The sequence below is a fragment of the Ranitomeya imitator genome, chromosome 2 (genome assembly GCF_032444005.1).
Source record: "Ranitomeya imitator isolate aRanImi1 chromosome 2, aRanImi1.pri, whole genome shotgun sequence".
Lineage (NCBI taxonomy): Eukaryota > Metazoa > Chordata > Amphibia > Anura > Dendrobatidae > Ranitomeya > Ranitomeya imitator.
This window is the reverse complement of record NC_091283.1, coordinates 755,839,288-755,854,828: the sequence shown is the minus strand read 5'-3', so window position 1 is coordinate 755,854,828 and position 15,541 is coordinate 755,839,288. Positions and strand designations below refer to the sequence as shown.

General features: G+C 41.8%; 1 protein-coding gene across 1 annotated transcript in view; it reads right to left on the bottom strand.

Moving 5' to 3' along the window:
* PPA1 (inorganic pyrophosphatase 1) overlaps positions 1–15,541 on the bottom strand; it is a 155,750-nt gene that overhangs the window by 124,747 nt on the left and 15,462 nt on the right. The window contains exon 2 of the mRNA XM_069753311.1: positions 6,481–6,545. Within this exon, the coding sequence (XP_069609412.1) occupies positions 6,481–6,545 (65 nt within the window). The remainder of the gene's footprint in view (positions 1–6,480; positions 6,546–15,541) is intronic.

Sequence of the window (15,541 nt, the reverse complement as noted above, 5' to 3'; positions counted from 1 at the left end):
TCCATGTCAGATTCAATTTGTAATGGGCATGGACTGTTAACTGCTTCACTTTCTAAGCCAGGGACGGTATGTGTAAAGAGCTCCATGGAGTAACCCGTTGTGTCGCCTGCTGCATTCTTCTCTGTTGTTGTTTTTGCTGAAGAGGACAAGGAAGTGACTTGTCCCTGACCGTGAACATCCACTAACGACGCGCTGCTTTTACTTTTACCAGTTTCACGAGAGGAGGCAAAAGAGCTAGAGGCTGAGTCAGCAAGATAAGCCAAAACTTGCTCTTGCTGCTCCGGCTTTAAAAGCGGTTTTCCTAATCCCAGAAAAGGGAGCGTTCGAGGCCTTGTGTAGCCGGACGACGAACCTGGCTCCACAGCTCCAGACTTAGGTGCAATATTTTTTTCCCCACGACCACCTGATGCTCCACCACTACCACTACCCTCATTACCAGCTGACAATGAACGCCCCCGGCCACGACCTCTTCCACTAGACTTCCTCATTGTTTTAAAAACGTAACCAAACTAACGTTATTTGTTGCAGTCACACAACTTACACGGTGAGCTATAACTTCAGTATGATTTAGCTACCCCTTTACAGGTTGGTGAGACCACAGCGAAAATCAGGCCCAATGTTACACACTCTTTTTTTGGTGGCTGCAAATTAGAGAGATGCCCCACACGCAGGACTGTCACTGAAGCACAAATGTTAATATTAATGTCACACTATTATTTTTTTTTTATTTTTATTTTTTTCAGGAACACTTTAGAAACCCCCCAAAAAAAAAAAAATAGATTTTTGCAGGGAGAATTTAGAAAACAAATGTAACAAACTATATGCTTTCTATGGGCCACTGAGTGAGAGATGACGCACACAGGAATCAGGAGTGGCACACAAGCCCAGAGGCCAATATTTTTCTACCAATGATTGATGTAGTTATTTTCTCTGGTAGATTTTGGAACCCAAATCAAGGAAAAAAAATATAGGCTTTCTATGGACCACAATTGGAGAGAGAGAGAGAGAGAGAGAGATGGCACACCCAGGAGTCAAGACTGGCACACAAGCAGAAAGGCCAATATTAATCTCCCACTGTTTTTTTTGTTTGTTTTTTTTTTTTTTTTTTCTCAGGGAGACTTTAGAAAAAAAAATAATAAAAAAAATATGATTTTATCAGGAAGAATTTAGAAACCAAATAAAACCAAAAATAGGCGTTCTATGGCCCACTGACAGAGAGAGAGAGAGATGGAACGCTTAGTACTGGCACACAAGCCCAAAGGGCAATATTAATCTCCCTTTTTTTTTCCAGGGAGAATTTCTAAAACCCAAAAAAAAAAAAAAATAGGCTTTCTATGGCCCACTATTTGTGAGAGAGATGGGACGCTCAGGACTGGCACAGATGGCACGCTCAGGACTGGCACAGAAGCCCAGAGGCCAATATTAATCTCCCTTTTTTTCTGGGAGAATTTATAAAACCAAAAAAATATTTAAATAGGCTTTCTATGGCCCACTATTTGTGAGAGAGATGGCACGCTCAGGACTGGCACAGATGGCACGCTCACAACTGGCACACAAGCCCAGAGGCCAATATTAATCTCCCTTTTTTCAGGGAAAATTTATAAAACCAAAAAAAAAATTAAATAGGCTTTCTATGGCCCACTATTTGTGAGAGAGATGGCACGCTCAGGACTGGCACAGATGGCACGCTCACAACTGGCACACAAGCCCAGAGGCCAATATTAATCTCCCTTTTTTTCAGGGAGAATTTATAAAACCAAAAAAAAAATTAAATAGGCTTTCTATGGCCCACTATTTGTGAGAGAGATGGCACGCTCAGGGCTGGCACAGATGGCACGCTCAGGACTGGCACACAAGCCCAGAGGCCAATATTAATCTCCCTTTTTTTCAGGGAGAATTTATAAAACCCAAAAAAAAATAAAATAGGCTTTCTATGGCCCACTATTTGTGAGAGAGATGGCACACTCAGGACTGGCACACAAGCCCAAAGGCCAATATTAATCTCCCACTGTATTTTTATCAGGGAGAATTTATACACCCCACAAAAAAAAATACAGAAAAATGAAAAGGCTTTCTATGGCCCACTATGTGAGAGAGATTGCACACACAGGGATGGCACTCTAGCAGAAATGCCAAATTGCCAATCTTAATCTCCCACCAAAAAAAAAAAAAAAAAAACAAAAAAAAAAAACAGGGAATGTCCTACAATTACTATCTCCCTGCCTGCAGTAATCTCAGCCAGGTATGGCAGGCAGCTACTATCTCCCTGCCTGCAGTAATCTCAGCCAGGTATGGCAGGCAGCAATAAGGAGTGGACTGATGCACAAATGAAATAAAAAGTGTGGACAAACAAAAAAGATAGCTGTGCAGAAAGGAAGGAACAAGAGGATTTGTGCTTTGAAAAAAGCAGTTGGTTTGCACAGTGGCGTACACACAGCAATGCAGCTATCAGGGAGCCTTCTAGGGCAGCCCAATGAGCTACAGCGCTGAGGGGAAAAAAAAAAAAAAAAAAAAACTTCCACTGTCCCTGCACACCGAGGGTGGTGTTGGACAGTGCAAATCGCTGCAGCACAAGCGGTTTTGTGGTTAATGGACCCTGCCTAACGCTATCCCTGCTTCTGACAAAGCGGCAGCAACCTCTCCCTAAGCTCAGATCAGCAGCAGTAAGATGGCGGTCGGCGGGAACGCCTCTTTATAGCCCCTGTGACGTCGCAGACAGCAAGCCAATCACTGCAATGCCCTTCTCTAAGATGGTGGGGACCAGGACCTATGTCATCACGCTGCCCACACTCTGCGTTTACCTTCATTGGCTGAGAAATGGCGCTTTTCGCGTCATTGAAACGCGACTTTGGCGCGAAAGTCGCGTACCGCATGGCCGACCCCGCACAGGGGTCGGATCGGGTTTCATGAAACCCCGACTTAGCCAAAAGTCGGCGACTTTTGAAAATGTTCGACCCGTTTCGCTCAACCCTAATGGACATAACTATTTATCACTCATGGTAATTCTGCTTCATGTCACCTGGCTTATCCATGGTTTTTCCCTTTTTTTTTTTCTGTGCTATGTTGTGCATAAATATGTGATTCTTCCGAATTTGTTTTAGTCTATGCCTGATGAAGAGACCTGTGTAGTCTCGAAAGCTTGCAATTTGTTACCATCTTTTCAGTTAGCCATTAAAAGGTATGAACCACTGAGGACTCAATTCTACATATGATTGCAGAAAGGCACACAATCCAAGCTGCTTGAGATCTAGTGTGAAGTTTCCTCAATCTTCCCCCAGACTCTGGGACCTTGATTTCTAAATGAAATGAAAAATTTACTTTAATCTGGAAACACCTTGGACCACTGAGCAACAGTCCAGTTCTTTTCCTCCTTGATCCAGGTAAGACACTTCTGGTGTTGTCCATTGGCCATGAGTGTCTTGACACAAGGAATGTGACACTTGTAGCCCATGTCCAGGATACGTCTGAGTGTGGTGGCTCTTGAAGCAATGACTCCAGCAGCAGTCTACTCCTTGTCAATCTCCCCCAAATTTTTGAATGGTCTTTTCTTAATCTTTTCAAGGCTGTGGTTATCCCAGTATCTTGTGCACCTTTCTCTACCACACTTTCCTTCCACTCAACTTTCCATTTATATGCTTGGATACAGCACTCTGAACAGCCAGCTTCTTTAGCAGCGACCTTTTGTGGCTTACCCTCCTTGTGGAGTGTGTCAATGACTGCCTTCTGGACATTATCAAGTCAGTAGTCTTCCCCATAATTGTGGAGCCTACTGAAACAGACCAAGGGAAGCCTTTGCAGGAGTTTTTTGTTAATTATTCCAATTTACTGAGAGAATTACTTTTGGGTTTTCATTGGCTGTAAGCCATAATCATCAACATTAACAGAAATAAACACATGAAATAGATCACCGTTTATAATGACTGTTTATAATATAGGCGTTTCATCTTTTTTGTAGAACTGAAATCAATCAACTTTTTGATGATATTCTAATTTTGTGAAAAGCACTTGTATACATGATCTCTCATCTTTCTTGTAGCAGAGCCAGGTAGGATAGGGTTAAGTCCTAACTCTGCAGGATTTGATTAGATGCTCCTGCCCAGCTTTTACCAGATCCCAGGCCTGTGATCACTAGGTGATCATGCGCTGCGTCAAAAGCGTTGACACTTCCGGATCGTGGGCACAGCCTTACTGAGGTGGTAGTACATAACGGACAGAATTGGCAGCAAATAAGCTAAGTGTAAAGTGTTAAGAAGTTGTGGTCATCAGCACGACAGAAAAAAAAAAAAAGCTACAAGCGTGATCACACATGAATACAAAGTAACAACTTTTGGCCAAGGCACTACATATTTGAGATATATTATATATATATATATATATATATATATATATATATATATATATATATATATATATATATATATATCACACATATATATACTCACACACATACATATATATACATATACATACACACACACAAATGTATAGAGCTATAACTAGTGTCTATCACTCGGCCTCCACAATATTTTAGAGGCTTTCCTACTAACTAGCACAACATATATTTGAGGCAGCCTTCTTTCTTTGCCTCCATTTCAATTTTTTTTGTATTACATCTAATGTACATTTTTTAAAATAATGGTATGCTAATTAGTTTCAGTCCTTGTAAAATGAACGTAAAAAAAACAACGATAATGACTGCCGCTTTCCTATTGTTTTTTTGGATGCAAGGTGCTTTGCTATACTAAGGCTATGTGCACACATTGCAGATTTTTGTGCAGATTTTTCCGCTCAGTTTTTGAAAAATCCACAGGTAAAACGCACTGCGTTTTACCAGCGCTTTTTGTGCAAATTTCACCTGTCGATTGCTATAAAGGAGCAGGTGTAAAACTCTGCGGAATCCGCACACAGAATTGACATGCTGCAGAAGATACAACGCAGCGTTTCCGCGCGGTATTTTACGCAGCATGTGCACTGCGGATTTTGTTTTCCATAGGTTTACATGGTACTGTAAACCGGATGGAAAACTGCTGCGAATCCGCAGCGTCAAATCCGCAACGTGTACACAACATTATAGATAATAAAACCGTAAGGCCATCACCCACTTTTTAATCTTGCATGTATTGTGACAAAGTCACTAGCAAAGTTCTGGAGGGGAGATACATTTTACTGAGGCTATTAGCTGCAGTGATTTGGAAGCCAGAAGTTTGCTCCAGCATACTATGAGTGGAGAGGTGTTAATCGGCCATTTTAAGAGCTGGGTTTTTGTGGACAACCATAGAGCAGGTGGGAGGTTGTTATCTTGGATCCACCCCAGGGTGTGCTCTGGGGGTGAACTAGTCAGCCTTCTGAGGCTGTGTTCAGTGTGTCTGGAGTCGACAGCTCCAGAGAAATGGTTTTGCGTTACCTGTACTGAACCCGGTTGTTATATCCTGAGTGAGTGGGTGGGTGGGTGGATCTCAGTAGAGACTGTATGCCATTTTGTTTTGCCCGAAGGGCCGTGTTTATTTTCACTTTGCACTGGGTTAATGCCGCATGTATAATAAATCAGTGGAAGATTTAAAGAGACAGTCTACTTCCATGTGTATACCATGTGTATACCACAGTATATTTTATGTCTTAACTTAATAAAGTTGTTACTTTTATGAGCAAGTGTAACCGCGTCCCCACCACTAACTGACAGCAGGATCAGCATTAGGGTCGGCTGCCCGTCAGTGCAAGGAACATGGCTACAGCCATCACTGTACACAGAGATGTGACTGAGGCCGTGCCAGTGCCACCCCTATGACTGGAAGTCAAACACTGCAGGTGGAAATAAAGTCCATTTCCTCCCAGCAGAGGGGCTCTCATTGTACATGGCACCAGAACGCTATTGATATCTACAGGTTAACAGTGTCATTTTACATGACAGGTTCCCTTAAAAAGAAGGTGTTTGGAATTACTAACATACAAAACATTAGAGGAACCTATGACCCGAATTCCTTACAGTGAACAGAGAACTCAAAAAGGGGGGGTAAAAAAAAAAAAAAAAAAAAGAAGATTATACGAAATACCTACATGATAATTTTCTACCATTTATTGGCTTTTATAGAGACTGATACATATTAATTTATGACTTTTCTGAGCCAGCACAAAAAAAAAAAAAATTAAACACATGACAATTATAATAATATTTGCAATTCCCATAATTACAAAATCTGGATATTAAGATTGATACTTAAATATATGCAAATAATTGCTAAACAAAATTTATAGAATAATTATTGAGTAATACACAAATCTACAAAGTAAACACATTCTCATTTAATGAGGCGTGTTAAGCAAAAGAAATGACAATCTTGTAAGACTTCTGTTTATCTGGTGCTTAATGATTAAGACCAAAAGAAAACACTCATCCAATTAAGAAATTATTGTGAGCCATCCCGACACTCCTAACAACCGCATACACAATCCATATTGCCGTCTGTGGGGTCATAGACTTACATTTTTCTCATCTGCATACAGAGGGATATCATGGAATGGAGAGATGTAATGTCCCTTGCAGTCTTCTATAAAAAAAAAAAAACAACAAAAACACTGGGTATTAGCGAATGTGTTGTAATAAATTACCTGTAAAATAAAAATGATACAAAAATAGTTACAGCGTGAACTGAAATTTAAAAAAAATAAAAAAATGAATAAAGGCAAACCCAAAGCTAACAATAATCGAGCAGTAAACAATGTTATTTTTAGCCCTCCACTATGTTTGCATTGAAATCCTTTACCATTTTTTGGACTTCTTCCATCAACTTGACAGACAAAAAAAAAACACCTGTACATGCTCATAGCCCATCTCTCGTCATGCAAGTGTAGTTGTTGATGGGCATCACATTATACATTGACTGTTTCTTTTCTCTTTTAGATTCCACAGTAGGCAACAGGCAAACAATTTTTCCCTTGCCTCCTCCTGATCCCACCATTTTTTCCCTCCAAATGTTCTTTTCCCCCCTTCCTTCATATCCCCTCGGTTTATTAGTATACTCTCCTTTTAACCTATACACCATCTTCTGACTAACCAATGCCAACATATTCACCCCCCTGACGAAGGCTGATGCAGAAACGCGCGTTGGGGTGGAGGCATCCATGAGTACGACCCCCCACTTCCTACCTTTTTGCTACACACCATAAGGTCTCTATTTGATTCAGAGTGATACTATATGCACTGGCACTTTATATAGTCCTACTTTTACCATACTTTCTCTGTATGTAACCTACTATATTTGGGTCCAAAATCATTTAAATTTATATTAATAATCAATTTTTTAGTCTCTTCGCTGCGCAGCACTTTTACAATTTCTCACTGCAGATATTGTAAATCATTTTCCTCTAATACTATTCCATTCCCAATTCTATTTTGTTTTGCATCCCTTTTCTTCCCTGGTTATTAGTGTTCACCCGCACCTTATTTTAATATATTTTCTGGGCATAATACATTTCCCCCCCTCACACAATTTGGGTTTTAAATTCGGTTCATGATCCAATACCAACACATGTATACTTTTACAATGTTGCTATCCCTGCCAACGACGCTGCCTGCTTCCTGTAAGCCGTGTTCTGCCACGGTGCAGCATTGCAGGTGAACACTACCAAAGCGCAAATCTGCTATGTCTGTATTCACTTGGATTAAATTTACCATTACAATAAAAATGCAAAGACTATACTTTTTGAGTACCGAAGTTTACTATTTTTCACACACACACACACACACACACGTGTTTAGTCAATAGGGCTCTGGAGATGTGCTTTTTTCAGTGAGAAAAAGGGGTAAGAAGGGGGGAAAGAAAAATCCCATACACATCAATAGTACGGTATTCGATGTCAGATACATTGTATTTCTGTAACATAGGGAATTGTATTTTGTCTGGTAAATTTTAACTGATATATTACAACATATGTCCTACAGATGAAGATTGTCATTTTTTTATGGATTGAACCTGGATAATCTTTTATGTATATACGTGTGCAAATTTAGACTGGGGGGGTGGGGTGGGGGTGACATTTACATAATCCAATACATATTTTCTAGCACCTTAAGCTACTTATGAAGATATAGTAACTGCAAGTAGATGGAACATTGTCTACTTATAATCTTTATTATAATAACCTTTATTTTTATATAGCGCTAACATATTCCGCAGCGCTTTACAGTTTGCACACATCATCATTTAAATTTCCTATCAGTATGGTCTTTGGAATGTGGGAGGAAACTGGAGAACCCGGAAGAAACCCACACAGACACGGAGAGAACATACAAACTGGAGAGGAGAGAATTGTTTATACAGAAGGTCTGTGCTGTCAATATTTACCATTGTCAAAAGGAGTTTGTTACATTTGTGTATACAGGTGACTAAAAAATAAATAAAATAAATTATATATTATTATATCTATCTACACAGTATATTAGCCAAAAGGTTTATTAAAAAGTTTCAAACTAATACACACCCCACTCATCCAAATTCAGTTGTTTATGCCAAACACAGCACAATAAGCTACTTATACTGTTATGACCCGGTTTCTTTTCATCTGACTGATCACTTTGTTTTTGTTTTTTTTCCTGCCCCTGTTTTCAGCAGTTATGACTTTTTTTTCCCTCTTTTCTTTTTTCCTCTGGGGGGGGGGGGGGGGGGGGGCATGTGCTGTAAAAATTAGCGATAGCATTCTCCTGGTCACTGGTCAGTATAATTAGATATCCACTAACTTTTTATGCATTTTTTTTTATCTTAAAGTGGTGAAAAAAAAGAATTAAAAATTAAAATTTTGTTTTGCCATTTTCAGAGACCAGTAAAGGTTTTTATTTTTAAGTTGATGAAGCCGTGTGAGAACTTTGCTTGGCAAGTTGACTTTATCGATACCATTTTGGGGTTGATAGCGACATTGTCAGTATGCAATCAGGAGGTCAGCGGCAGATTGCGGATGTTTTAAGGTGATGTTCATCAGGAAAAGAACCAGGGCCGGGGAGTCAGAGTCCATTTTGGCGGAATCTGAGTTGGAGTCGGTCTAAAATGGACCAAATAAGACTTCAAAATTTAAAAAAATTGGATACAGTAGTACAATGCAGGATGTGCTGTAAAGGTTTTCATAATTTGGGAAAGTTATGAAATGTCTGTTCTGTTCCTGATCTAAGGATCTCGGCTTTTAGTTGAGATGAATCTGTGCTGCACTTCATGTACATGCTCAGTGGTGACCAGGGCAGTGGGGTCGGACTCCGTGGTTTGGCTTACCGACTCCACGGCCTTGAACAGAACAGACATTTATAGAACATTTCATAACTTTCCAAAATATATTCAGCACATTCTGCATTGAACTACTGTATCCCATTTATTATATATTTTAGGAGTCGGAGTCTGTGCATTTTATACCAAATCGAACTCCACCAAAATGGATACAGACTCCACAGCGATGAAAATACCCATTAGGCCGGCGTCACACTCAGCGTATAAAAATACGGTCCGTAATTTACTGCCGTAATACGCAGAAAAGTCCCCAAAATAGTGATCCGTATCTCCTCCGTAGGCAGGGTGTGTCAGCGTATTTTGCACATGGCATCCTCCGTATGTAATCCGTATGGCATCCGTACTGCAGGCTTGCAAAACCGACATACAGACATACAATGGATCCATGTTCTCAAAAAATCGTAACATCATATATACTGATATATATCATTTCATCCAGCGCGAGATTGAATTACCGGCTTTAAAGCTATTGACGGCTTTTGCGATCTCCTTCCTAAACCCGACATGATATGAGACATGGTTTACATACAGTAAACCATCTCATATCCCCCATTTTTTTTGCATATTCCACAGTACTAATGTTAGTAGTGTGTATATGCAAAATTTGGCCGTTCTAGCCATTAAAGGGTTAAATGGCGGAAAAAATTGGCGTGGGCTCCCGCGCAATTTTCTCCGCCAGAGTAGTAAAGCCAGTGACTGAGGGCAGATATTAATAGCCTTGAGAGGGTCCATGGTTATTGCCCCTCCTTCCCCCCCGGCTAAAAACATCTGCCCCCAGCCACCCCAGAAAAGGCACATCTGGAAGATGCGCCTATTCTGGCACTTGGCCACTCTCTTCCCATTCCCGTGTAGCGGTGGGATATGGGGTAATGAAGGGTTAATGTCACTTTGCTATTGTTAGGTGACATTAAGCCAGAATAATGGAGAGGCGTCAATTATGACACCTATCCATTATTAATCCAATTGTCTGAAATGGTTAAAACACACACACATTATTACAAAGTCTTTTAATGAAATAAAGACACAGGTTGTTGTAATATTTTATTAGACTCTTCAACCACCTGAAGACCCTCGCTCTGTAACAAAGGAAAAAAAAAAAACAATATCTCATACCTTCCGATGATCTGTCACGTCCCACGATGTAAATCCATCTGAAGGGGTTAAATTATTTTACAGGCAGGAGCTCTGCTAATGCAGCTACAATTTAAAAAAAATAAAAAAATGGCGTTTGTCACTTATGAGTTACTGCACTGTAATAATCCATTGGTCTTTAGGAATGCCATATACCACTGGATGCTGATATTAGTCTTGCTCTTTGTATATTCAGTAGATACATTCACATGCAGTGCCCACTATAACCGGCATAATTATGGTACATCCAGCAGCTGTAATCATTTGGGTAGGAGCACAGCAAATCTCAAACTCTACCTCTGGGGCAATCACTGATAAATATACTGCTTAAAGTTAAAAAGCATCTTTTCAAGTGACAAAGAAAATACTGAAGCCATTAGTACTTGATGCAGAGGCAATAGGGTAGCTACCAGGGGGCAGTCACCCTGGGCCCTGTGCTCTGAGGGGCCCACCCGAGCTACGCTACTACTTCTGGGTCAGGTACTGATGGCTTCCATACAGTTGAAGTCTCCCTGCACTGCCGCGGGGCCCAGTGCCAGCCCCCAGCCAGACATCGCAAATTCAATTGCATTGGCTAGATGCCGATACAGTTGAACGCAACAACGAGAGTGAGCGCTCTCTTGCTTGTCTGTCTTTGATGCACTTTATCCACTTTTTCTACTTATATTTATACAATAAAAATACTTTTAACCTACCTACTCTGTATCCTCCTAGATTCGTGTTTCTATTGGAGTTGGTTGCTCCATTTTGGGACCTGTTGCATTGTTTTGTGCATCTTCTTCACATCTAGAATGCAACTGGCTATTTTGTTTGACACAATCAGACAGGGTAGACTGTCAATCTCCGAGTAGGACCACCTACTGGACTCATACCTGCTCTAACATGCTACCTGCAGATCAGACGGTATTCAACATGACCGGTTACATTTTTAATAGCCTTTGGCTGAATCTTGAGCCATGGTAACTTGATGAATGAATAATCTGTAGGAAGATCAATCTTGTGCCAGGCTAGATAAGACCCAGGTGGACCTCTCAGTCGTTATCTTGATTGTATCAAGCCATCAGGCTGCTGGTCTTACTCGTCGCCTTGGTCCTTCTATTCTTTTAACTACAATGTCCTTCTCCAGTTATTGGACACATCATATGAAGAGAGCAAAGTAAACAAGTCATAGCTTGGTGATCCTTGATTTGAGTGACATGTCTGGTTTGATTTGTTTGCTCTGCTCAACATCCAAAGTGTTAATAACATCCTTCTCCAGCACCACATTTCGAAGGCGATGATTCTTCTTCTGTTTTGTTTCTTTAACGTCCAGGTTTTGCAACCATGTTACTACAGAAAAGACCAGACTATATATGAGCAATGTCTTCATCGCCAGAGAAATGTTCCTTGACTTGAAGGCCTTGCCCTTGACTTCATTGTTGAATTGCCCACAGCTGTTCTATTTACTTCTGGCATCATCACTGCATCTTGAGTTATCATTGATCTGACCAAGTTGAAGTCCTTTACAACTTCCAGGTCGTCACAGTCCACCTCAATGTGTCTCAGTCATACCTGGCAGTAGGTTCCATTTAAAAGGGAAATGGTCACCCCCTCCCCCCGAAACATATATGACCATATAGTTCATAGAAATGTTACACTAGTCCTACCTGAATGCCTCATATTAATGGACTTGTTGTGGAGAAATGTTATATTCTGTCTTTATGTTAATGATTTCTTCCAGGCTTTGGAGCATATGGTGCCTGGAAAAAATCCCTGCCTGCGGTCTTCATTATAATACTTTTCCCCCCCACTCATGCACGTCAGTTACGGTCCCGGAATCCTGCACCCCCCTCCACAATATGTACCTTTTCCTCCCCTCTACGGGCACTGCTTTCGAGGATCTTCTGTGAAGGAGACTTCCGCTCCAGTGTCCGTGCTGATAAAGGTGCTCTCCTGTTGTGAGTTCTGTTTTTGGGCTCCCTCTGGTGGTTACTGATGGTACTGGGTGATTTGTGTTCTGCTGTCTCTGGTGTCCACCTGTTCTATTAGGATTTGGGAGTTTCCTATTTAACCGGGCTTTCCCCGCCGGCTATCAACGTTATCAGAGTGTTTTGTTACCTCAGCTTCTGGCTTCAGTAATCTTCAGGACAAGCTTAAGTTTTTGATTTTCTTGTTCCACGTTTTGATTTATTTTTGTCTTGTCCAGCTTGCATATAATTGTTTCTTTGCTGCTGGTTGCTCTAGCGGGCTGTAATTGCTCCTCATGTTCCATGAGTTGGAACATGAGTTCAAGTAATTACAGGATGGTTTTTTGAAGGGTTTTTTGCTGACCGCGCAGGTTACTTTTGTATCCTCTGCTATCTAGTTTTAGCGGGCCTCATTTTGCTGAATCTGATTTCATACTGTGTATTTGCCTTCCTCTCATTTCACCGTCATTATATGTGGGGGGCTGCTATTTCTGTGGGGTATTTCTCTGGAGGCAAGAGAGGTCTGTGTTTCTTCTAATAGGGGAAGTTAGATCTTCGGCTGGTGCGAGACGTCTAGGATCAACGTAGGCACGTTCCCCGGCTATTGTTATTTGTGTGTTCAGGTTTAGGGTCGCGGTCAGCTCAGGTTCCATCACCCTAGAGCTCGTTGGTGCTTGTCCTTTTGTGATTCCCTGCCATTGGAATCATGACCGTATAGCCGGCCCAAAAATGTTTGGGCTGAAGTAGGAGGAAAAGTAGTCTGAGGAAGTTTTTTTTTTTTCTCCTCTGAGGTTGCTGCCTAGCCCTAATTGCAGCCTGGCTGATTTTTTTTTTTTTTCCTCCTCTTAATCCTTGAATGGCTCTGACCTTAGCTGTTTATCATGGACGTCCAGAGTTTAGCTCCAGCTTGAATAATCTTGCTGTTAAGGTTCAAAATATACAAGATTTTGTTGTACATGCTCCTATGTCTGAACCTAGAATTCCTATTCCAGAGTTCTTTGCTGGAGATAGATCTAGTTTTCTGAATTTTAGGAACAATTGCAAGCTGTTCCTTTCTTTGAAATCTCGCTCTTCTGGAGACCCTCAGCAGGTTAAGATTATTATATCTTTCCTGCGGGGTGACCCTCAAAATTGGGCATTTGCATTGGCACCAGGGGATCCTGCGTTGCTTAATGTGGATGCGTTTTTTCTGGCATTGGGTTTGCTCTATGAGGAACCTAACCAAGAGATTCAGGCTGAAAAAGCTTTATTGGCTCTCTCTCAGGGGCAAGATGAAGCAGAAATATATTGTCAAAAATTTCGGAAATGGTCAGTGCTTACTCAGTGGAATGAGTGCGCCCTGGCTGCAAAGTTCAGAGATGGCCTTTCTGAGGCCATTAAAGATGTTATGGTGGGGTTCCCTGCGCCTACGGGTCTGAATGAGTCTATGACTATGGCTATTCAGATTGATCGGCGTTTACGGGAGCGCAAACCTGTGCACCATTTGGCGGTGTCTTCTGAACAGGCACTTGAGACAATGCAATGTGATAGAGTTCAGTCTAGAAGTGAACAGCAAAACTATAGGCGGAAAAATGGGTTGTGCTTTTATTGTGGTGATTCAGCTCATGTTATATCAGCATGCTCTAAACGCACAAAAAAGGTTGATAAGTCTGTTGCCATTAGTACGTTACAGTCTAAGTTCATTCTGTCTGTGACTCTGATTTGCTCATTATCATCCATTTCCGTCGATGCCTATGTAGATTCAGGCGCTGCCCTGAGTCTTATGGATTGGTCATTTGCCAAGCGATGTGGGTTTAGTCTTGAGCCTCTGGAAGTCCCTATTCCTTTGAAGGGAATTGACTCTACACCTTTAGCTATGAATAAACCTCAGTACTGGACACAAGTGACCATGCGTATGACTCCCGTTCATCAGGAGGTGATTCGCTTCCTGGTGTTGTATAATTTACATGATGTTCTAGTACTTGGTCTGCCATGGTTACAAACTCATAATCCAGTCCTTGACTGGAAAACAATGTCTGTGTTAAGCCAGTGGATTGTTGTCACCTTTGCCTATCCCGAAGAGGCCTTGGACGCACATTTCCATGGACTTTATTTCGCATCTCCCTGTCTCAAAAAATGTCCGTCATCTGGGTTGTGTGTGACCGCTTTTCTAAAATGGTTCATCTTGTACCCTTGCCTAAGTTGCCTTCCTCCTCCGAGTTGGTCCTTCTGTTTTTCCAGAACGTGGTTCGTTTGCATGGGATTCCGGAGAACATCGTTTCTGACAGGGGATCCCAGTTTGTGTCTAGATTTTGGCGGACGTTCTGTGCTAAGATGGGCATTGATTTGTCCTTTTCGTCTGCATTCCACCCTCAGACGAATGGCCAGACGGAGCGAACTAATCAGACCTTGGAAACTTATTTGAGATGTTTAGTTTCTGCTGATCAGGATGACTGGGTTACCTTTTTGCCGCTGGCCGAGTTTGCCCTTAATAATCGGGCTAGTTCTGCTACCTTGGTTTCTCCTTTCTTTTGTAATTCGGGGTTTCATCCTCGTTTTTCCTCTGGTCAGGTGGAGCCTTCTGATTGTCCTGGAGTGGACATGGTGGTGGATAGGTTGCATCAGATTTGGAGTCATGTGGTGGACAATTTGAAGTTGTCCCAGGAGAAGGCTCAGCAGTTTGCTAATCGCCGTCGCCGCGTGAGTCCTCGACTTCGTGTTGGGGACTTGGTGTGGTTGTCTTCTCGTTTTGTTCCTATGAAGGTCTCTTCTCTTAAGTTCAAGCCTCGGTTCATCGGTCCTTATAGGATCTTGGAAATTCTTAACCCTGTGTCGTTTCGATTGGATCTCCCGGCATCGTTTGCTATTCATAATGTATTCCATCGGTCGTTGTTGCGGAGGTATGAGGTACCTGTTGTTCCTTCGCCTGAGCCTCCTGCTCCGGTGCTGGTGGAGGGAGAATTGGAGTTTGTTGTGGAGAAGATCTTGGATTCTCGTGTTTCCAGACGGAAACTCCAATATTTGGTCAAGTGGAAGGGTTATGGTCAGGAGGATAATTCTTGGCTGGTTGCCTCTGATGTTCATGCTGATGATTTGGTCCGCGCTTTTCATAGGGCTCATCCTGGTCGCCCTGGTGGTTCTCGTGAGGGTTCGGTGACCCCTCCTCAAGGGGGGGGTACTGTTGTGAGTTCTGTTTTTGGGCTCCCTCTGGTGGTT